General features: G+C 51.5%; 1 protein-coding gene across 1 annotated transcript; it reads left to right on the top strand.

Moving 5' to 3' along the window:
* Nucleotides 1–1,113: 1,113 nt before the first annotated feature.
* Nucleotides 1,114–7,620, top strand: LOC138750336 (ice nucleation protein-like). The gene is made up of 2 exons (XM_069912413.1): nucleotides 1,114–1,439; nucleotides 3,070–7,620. The coding sequence occupies exon 2, from the start codon at nucleotides 3,186–3,188 to the stop codon at nucleotides 4,578–4,580; it is 1,395 nt and encodes a 464-aa protein (XP_069768514.1). The 5' UTR covers nucleotides 1,114–1,439; nucleotides 3,070–3,185; the 3' UTR covers nucleotides 4,581–7,620.
* Nucleotides 7,621–8,334: the final 714 nt, after the last annotated feature.

Below are 8,334 nucleotides of genomic sequence, written 5' to 3'. Positions count from 1 at the left end.
GACAGATCCTCAGAGTTTTAATGCTTAGGAATTTGACGTTCGCGAACATCTGCACTCCTGAGACCTCCATGAAGACTGGGTCGTGTTCTTTTGACTTCCTGCAGAATCCAAAATCTTATCCATTGTTTTGTTGACATTGAGTGAAAAGTTTGATTTGTTAGCATTCAATCAGGTGATCTATGTCCTTCCTTCTTCGCTTCATCATTGCGATTTATTGTTTGCTGACAATTGTGGTGTCATCCGCCAACATGTCGATAGCAATGGAATTATGGCTCACCACACACAGTCATGGGTTTACAGAGAGTTGAGCAGGGGGCTAAGCACACATCCTTGGACTGCGCCTGTGTTGATGATCAGTGGGGAAGAGACCTTGTTTCCAATTCATCCTGACTGTGGTCTTCCAATGAGAATGTCAAAGATCCAATTGCAGAGTAAGGTACAGAGGGATAGAGTTAGTTGATTTTTGACCAGCACTGAGGGAACAATGGTATTGAAGGACGTCCTGAAGTTGATAACTCATCCAAAATTGCTCCTTTTGGATCAACAGAGACAACCTAAATGAATTGAACTATGAATTAACCACATGTCATCTCTTTTGCCTCCCTTGTTGCTCGACGTTCAATATTGATGAGTTGGAAATATGCTGTTGCCCCTAAAAACACAACATTACGCTGTAATTTGGTGGCAGGCCTTACTTTGAATTAATCAGATGTTCTTCCACAGATTCACATTTAATCATTCTGTGTCCATGGGCACCTTTAATTCAACATTTTTGTAACATTTAATCATTGGGACCTTGCTTTATATGTTTGTGTTTCTTTAATGATAGTGAAATATTATGTACTCACTAAAGAACTTCAGAAGGGAAGGGGAAGGAATTTGGAGTATCGTATACTCTTTAAATCATGTTCTATTAGACATATGTTATAATTGTTTAAATGTTTATCACTTTATTTCTGTTTGTTATGATATAATGGTTAGACATGATCAATTATTTTTATAATTTGTATTTTATATGAATCTTCCTTTTTATGTATTACCATTGATTAATGGCTTCTGTTTGTTTCCTGTTTCTTAAAGGCCACTGGAAATATTTTAAAAGAGAGCCTCATGCCTTTGAAGCAATAGGCCTCCTGCCGGGTACCGGATATGAAATGGGCCACCAGCCGGATGTGGAAAGGGCCTCCTGCCAGATGCCGGATGTGGCTTAGTTCTCCTGCCGGATGTGGAAAGGGCCTCCTGCCAGATGCCGGATGTGGCTTAGTTCTCCTGCCGGATGTGGAATGGGCCTCCATCCGGATGCCGGATGTGAAATGGGCCTCCTGCCGGATGTGGAATGGGACTCCTGCCAGATGCTGGATGTGGAATAGTCCTCCTGCCGGATGTGGAAAGAGCCTCAATCCGGATGCCGGATGTGCAGTGTGCCTCCTGCTGGGAAGGTAATTGTTTACATATTTTTTGGTCTCATGCACCTATTTCCACTTTTTGTGAAGATACCTTTCATATCTTGTCAGGTTCAGAATCAGGATTTATTGTCAAGAACATGTCCTAATATTTGGTGATTTAGGGCAGCAGGATGGAGCAAACATTCATCTTATAACCATCGTTCAGAACTACTCTTAAAAATAAATTTAACAGTGCACAAAAAAGCAAGGCTGTGTCTTTGGCTCACTGATTATACAGGATCTGGTGGCATCAGGGAAGAAACTGACATGGTGGCATTGACCTCTATTCCTCAGGCTCCAGTACCTTATCCAATGATAGTAGAGTGAGGAAGTTATGGTCTGGTGTGGTGGAGGTTTTCCATGATAGAGACTTTTATTTTAAGACAGCATGTCATATATAGATTCTGACTGGAGTGAATTCTGGTGCCTGTGATGTTACAGGGAGAGTTAAACACCCTCTCGAAATTATCATTTTCCTGAGAGATGGCACCTCCAGACCAGGCAGTGATGCAACCTACCAGAATGATCTGCATAGTACACCTGTGGAGGTTAAGGTGTGTCTTCATTGCAATAATGAATCTCCTCAGGCATATCACACAGTATAACCAATAGCCCTTTTTTTGAATGCATCACCATGGAGACTCCATGACAGATCCTCAGAATTTTAATGCTTAGGAATTTGACATTCGTGAAAATCTGCAGACTCCTTTGTTAATTTGGTGTTGCTTCTGGTATGTGTGAGTTGGTCATTTCCCCAGTAGTCTCTTCCTCCTGCTTGATGTGGAATCCTCCAAATCCCAGATGCCGGATGTGGAATGTTTCTGCTGCAAGATGCCGGATGTGGAATGGTCGGCCTGCCAGATGTGGAACAGTCCACCTTTCAGATGCCGAACGTGGAATGTTCCTGCTGCTAGATGCCAGATGTGGAATAGCTTTGCTGCCATATGCCAGATGTGGGATGGTCCTCCTGCCAGATGCCAGATGTGGAATTGTCCGCCTACCAGTTGCCAGATGTGGAATGGTCCGCCTGCCAGGTGCCAGATGTGGGATGGTCTGCCTGCAAGATGTGGAATGGTCTGCCTGCTAGATGTGGAATGGTCCACCTGCCAGGTGCCAGGTGTGGATAGTCCACCTCCCAGATGCCAGATGAGGATTGGTCAGGTGCCTGTTGTGGGATGGTCTGTCTGACAGGTGCCGGATTTGGACTGCGCCTCCTGGCGGATGTCAGCTGTGTAATAGTCCTTCTGGATGTGGAAAGGGCCTGCTAAAGGAAAAGATAGTTTGGGGAATCTCCGATGTTCTTCTACCTTGATCACATTTAATCCTTCTCTGCTTATGGGCTCCTTTTATTCAATATTTTCCTAATTTATGAGATCACTAGAAACTTGCTTTATTATTTTGTGTTTTACTTTAATGGTAGTGAAATTATTTGTACTTACCCGAGAAGTTCAGAAGGTGAGAGGATAGAATTTGTCGTATTATATAATTTTGTGACTTTTTACAATTCGCCATGTTATAATTGTTGAAGTAATTTACAACCTTGTTCTCATTGGACTGTTATGATATTGTGTTTATATAATAGTTTGATTTCTCTTCTCTAACTCTTTCTTCTTTCTGTTTCCAGGTGCTCAATCATTTATCCGACATCCTGTGGACCAGACACTTTCAGAATTTGGAATTTTTTAGAATGTAAAATAATAATATCAGTGGTATTTATAAGTACATTTAAGCTGTTTTCAAATGATCAAAAACAAAGGCACGTCCCAACTAGAAATGCCACTGCACAGGGTGGGGTTACAGTGGCCCTGGGTAGTGGGGTTACGGTGGCTCTGGGTAGTGGGGGTTACGGTGGCTCTGGGTAGTGGGGTTACGGCGGCTCAGGGTAGTAGGGTTACGACGGCTCTGGGTAGTGGGGTTATGGCGGCTCTGGGTAGTGGGGTCACGGCAGCTCTGGGTAGTGGGGTTACGGCGGCTCTGGGTAGTGGGGTTACGGTGACTCTGTGTAGTGGGGATACGGCGGCTCTGGGTAGTGGGGTTACGGCGGCTCTGGGTAGTGGGGTTACGGCGGCTCTGGGTAGTCGGGTTGAGGCGGCTCTGGCTAGTGGGGTTACGGCGGATCTGGCTAGTGGGGTTACGGCGGCTCTGGGTCGTGGGGTTACGGCGGCTCTGGGTTGTGGGGTTACGGCGGCTCTGGATCATAGGTTCACAGTGGCTCTGGGTCATGAGGTTATGGCGGCTCTCAATCGTGGGGTTACGGTGGCTCTGGGTCATGGGGTTACGGCGGCTCTGGGTCGTGGGATTATGGCGGCTCAGGGTTGTGGGGTTACAACGGCTCTGGGTAGAGGGGTTACAGCGACTCTGGGTAGTGGGGTTACGGCGGCCCTGGGTAGTTGGGTATGTGCGGCTCTGGGTTGTGGGGTTACGGCGGCTCTGGGTATTGGGGTTACGGCGGCTCTAGGTCGTGGAGATATGGCGGCTCTGGGTAGTGGGGTTACGGCAGCTCTGGATCGTGGGGTCACAGTGGCTCTGGGTCATGAGGTTATGGCGGTTCTCAGTCGTGGGGTTACGGTGGCTCTGGCTCGTGGGGTTACGGCGGCTCTGGGTTGTGGGGTTACGGTGGCTCTGGGTAGAGGGGTTACGGCGACTCTGGGTAGTGGGGTTACGGCGGCTCTGGGTAGTTGGGTAAGGGCGGCTCTGGGTTGTGGGGTTATGGCGGCTCTGGGTATTGGGGTTACGGCGGCTCTGGGTAATGGGGTTACGGCGTTTCTGGGTAGTGGGGTTACAGCGGCTCTGGGTAGTGGGGTTACAGTGGCTCTGGGTAGTGGGGTTATGGTGGCTCTTGGTGGTGGAGTTACGGCGGCTATGGGTGGTGGGGTTACGGCAACTCTGGCTGGTGGGGTTACGGTGGCTATGGGTAGTGGGGTTACGGTGGCTCGGGGTTGTGGGGGTTACGGTGGCTCTGGGTCGTGGGGTTATGGTGACTCTGGGTCGTGGGGTTACGGTGGCTCTGGGTGGTGGGGTTACGTCGGCCATGGGTGGTGGTGTTATGACGGCTCTGGGTCTTGGGGTTATGGGGGCTCTGGGTCGTGTGTTTACTGCGTCTCTGGGTTGTGGGGTTATGGTGGCTCTGGGTAGTGGGGTTACGGCGGCTCTGGGTCGTGGGATTACGGCAATCTGGGCCGTGGGGTTACGGCGGCTCTGCGTAATGGGTTACGGCGGCTCTGTGTAATGGGTTACAGCGGCTCTGTGTAGTGGGGCTATGGCGTCTCTGGGTCATGGGGTTACGGCGGCTCTGGGTCATTGGGTTAAGGCAGCTCTGGGTCGTGGGGTGACGGCGCCACTGGGTGGTGGAGTTACAGCGCCTCAGGGTGGTGGGATTACGGCGGTTCTGGTTAGTGGGGTTACGGCGGCTCTGGGTTGTGGGGGTTACGGTGGCACTGGGTAGTGCCGTTACGGTGGCTCTGGGTAGTGGGGTTACAGCGGCTCTGGGTAGTGGGGTTACGGTGGCTCTGGGTAGTGGGGTTACGGCGGCTCTGGGTAGTGGGGTTACGTTGTTTCTGGGTGATGGGATTACAGCGGCTATGGGTGGTGGGTTTACGGTGTCTCTGTGTGGTGGGATTACGGCACCTCTGGGTGGTGGGGTTACTGCGGCTCTGGTTAGTGGGGTTACGGTGGCTCTGGGTCGTGGGGTTATGGTGGCACTTTGTAGTGGGGTTACGGTGGCTCTGGGTCGTGGGATTACGGTGGATCTGGGTAGTCGGGTTACGGTGACCCTGGGTACTTGGGTTACGGTGGCTCTGGGTAGTGGGGTTACGGTGGCTCTGGGTAATGGGGTTATGGTGGCACTCGTTAGTGGGGTTTCGGTGGATCTGGGTAGTGGGATTAAGGTGGCTCTGGTTAGTGGAGTTACCCTGGCTCTGGATCGTGGGGTTATGGTGGCTCTGGGTCTTGGGGTTATAGTGGCTCTGGGTAGTGGGGTTACCGTGGCTCTGGGTAGTGGGTTTACAGTGGCTCTGGGTAGTGGGGGTCATGGTGGCTCTGGTTAGTGGGTTTACGGTGGCTCTGGGTAGTGGGGTTACGGTGGCTCTGTGTCGTGGGTTTACGGTGGCTCTGTGTAGTGGGGTTACAGTTTCTCTGTGTGGTGGGATTACGGCACCTCTGGGTGGTGGGGTTATGGCGGCTCTGGTTAGTGGGTTTACGGCGGTTCTGGGTAGTGGGGATACGGTGGCTCAGGGTAGTGGGGTTACGGTGGCTCTGGGTCGTGGGGTTACGGTGGCACTTGGTAGTGGGGTTACGGTGGCTCTGGGTCGTGGGGGTTACGGTGGCTCTGGGTCGTGGGATTACGGTGTATCTGGGTAGTCGGGTTACGGTGACCCTGGGTAGTTGGGTTATGGTGGCTCTGGGTTGTGGGGTTATGGTGGCTCTGGGTAGTGGTGTTACGGTGGCTCTGGGTGGTGGTGTTACGGCAGCTATGGGTGGTGGGGTTTCGGTGGCTGTGGGTAATGGGGTTACAGCGGCTCTGGATAGTGGGGATACGGCGGCTCTGGCTAGTGGGGTTACGGCGGCTCTGGATAGTGCGGTTACAGCGGCTCTGGCTGGTGGGAATACGGCAGCTCTGGATGGTGGGATTACGGCGCCTCTGGGTGGTGGTGTTACGGCTGCTCTGGGTAGTGGGGTTACGGCGGCTTTGATTAGTGGTGTTTCAGCGGCGCTGGGTAGTGGGGTTATGGTGGGTCTGGGTAGTGGGGTTACGGTGGCTCTTGGTTGTGGGGTTACGGTGGCTCTTGGTCGTGGGATTACGATGGCTCTGGGTCGTGGAGTTACAGTGGCTCCTGGTCGTGGGATTACGGCGGCTCTGGGTAATGGGGTTATGGCGACACTGGGTAGTGGGGTTACGGCGGCTCTGTGTAATGGGTTACGGCGGCTCTGTGTAATGGGTTACGGCGGCTCTGTGTAGTGGGGCTATGGCGTCTCTGGGTCATGGGGTTACGGCGGCTCTGGGTCATTGGGTTAAGGCAGCTCTGGGTCGTGGGGTGACGGCGCCACTGGGTGGTGGAGTTACGGCGCCTCAGGGTGGTGGGGTTACGGCAGCTCAGGTTAGTGGGGTTATGGCGGCTCTGGGTCGTGGTGTTTCGGTGGCTCTGTGTAGTGTGATTAAGGTGGCTCTGGGTAGTGGGGTTACGGTGGCTCTGGGTTGTCGGGCTACGGTGACCCTGGGTAGTGGGGTTACGGTGCCTCTGGATAGTGGGGTTACGGTGGCTCTGGGTCATGGGGTTACAGTGGCTCTGGGTCGTGGGGTTACGGTCGCTCTGGGTAGTGGGGTTACGGCGGCTCTGGGTCGTGGAGTTACGGTGGCTCTGGGTAGTTGGATTACGGTGGCTTGGGTAGTGTGGGTACGGTGGCTCTGGGTAGTTTGGTTACGGTGGCTCTGGGTAGTCGGGTCACGATGACTCTGGGCAGTCGGGTTATTGTGGCTCCGGGTAGTGGGGTTACGGTGGCTCTGGAGAGTGGGTTTACGGTTGCTCTGGGTGGTTGGGTTATGGTGGCTAGGGTAGTGGGGTTACGGTGGCTCTGGGTAGTGGGGTTACATTGGCGCTGGGTAGTGGGGATTACTGTGGCTTTGGTTAGTGGGGTTACGACGGCTCTGGATAGTGGGGTTATGGTGGCTCTGTTTAGTGGGGTTATGGTGGCCTGGGTAGTCGGGTTACGCTGGCTCTGGGTAGTGGGGTTACGGTGATTCTGGGTAGTTTGGATATGGTGGGTCTGTGAAGTGGGGTTATGGTAGCTCTGGGTAGTGGGGTTATGGTAGCTCTGGGTGGTGGGGTTACGGCACCTCTCGGTGGTAGGGTTATGGCGTGGTGGGTTTACGGCGGCTCTGGGTGGCGGTGTTATGGCGGCTCTGGGTAGTGGGTTTAAGGCAGCTGTGAGTAGTGGGGTTACGTCGGCTCTGGGTAGTTGGCTTACAGGACTCATTTAAGGACTCTTATGCTTAGATTTTAGCTATTTTTTTCCAATGTATTGTACACTTTGTTTACAGTTCTTCATGTGTTTACATGTGTATGTTGTGTACAGTTTTTTAGACTTCCAATAAGTGGTATTTGTGTCTGTCCAGAGGAAAAATGAATCTCTGAGTTTTTATGTGTGTACTTGCCAATAAATCGGAATCTATATGGCACCATTTGTTCCCAATTGTTCTTTATTTGTTTCCCTGCGTAGGTTGAGTTGGTTCTTTTTGGCATGACCAAGAAGTGATAACTCTGCCTCGCCTACAGGAACAAGAATCTCAGGGTTGAATGTGACGTCATGCACTGAACTCGACAGTCAATCTGTAGTTGGCCCAAAGGGCCTGTTTCTACGCTGGGAAACTTTATGACTCTGTGAAAAAATCTGAGTGGCGGGAAATAATTTTTTTCAGGGAATGCCACAGTAAAGTCTGGAAATTCAAACTGTGTTTAATTGCAATGATTCAGCAAAAATATGAGGAGAATTAGGATCAGTTGTTGGGAGAGAACAGGGAAGCAGAGCTCAAGTCCCCTCCTTTCCTGTCACAAGGAAATACAAGACCACGAGAGAAGGTCCCACGGACATTGAGCCATGTGCACGGTGCACAGGCTTTGTTGGGAAGAGTTGGAGCTGAAGCAGGGGCCCTCACCAAAGCCACATCTGTCCCCATCTTTATCACCATCCTGACTGGGACTGTTGGAACCCTCCTTATTTGCTCAACAGCATTGAACACAGAACATTCCAGCACAGACCGGCCGTTCAGTCCACGATGTTGTGCTGACCGACGTAAACCTACTCCATAACAATCTAACCCCTCCCCACCTTACACCCGTCACCCTTTATTATCCTTACATCCATCTGCCTGTCAAAGAGTCTTCAATGTCCT

Source organism: Narcine bancroftii, unplaced genomic scaffold (genome assembly GCF_036971445.1).
Source record: "Narcine bancroftii isolate sNarBan1 unplaced genomic scaffold, sNarBan1.hap1 Scaffold_118, whole genome shotgun sequence".
NCBI lineage: Eukaryota > Metazoa > Chordata > Chondrichthyes > Torpediniformes > Narcinidae > Narcine > Narcine bancroftii.
This window is presented reverse-complemented; position numbering and strand designations above follow the sequence as displayed.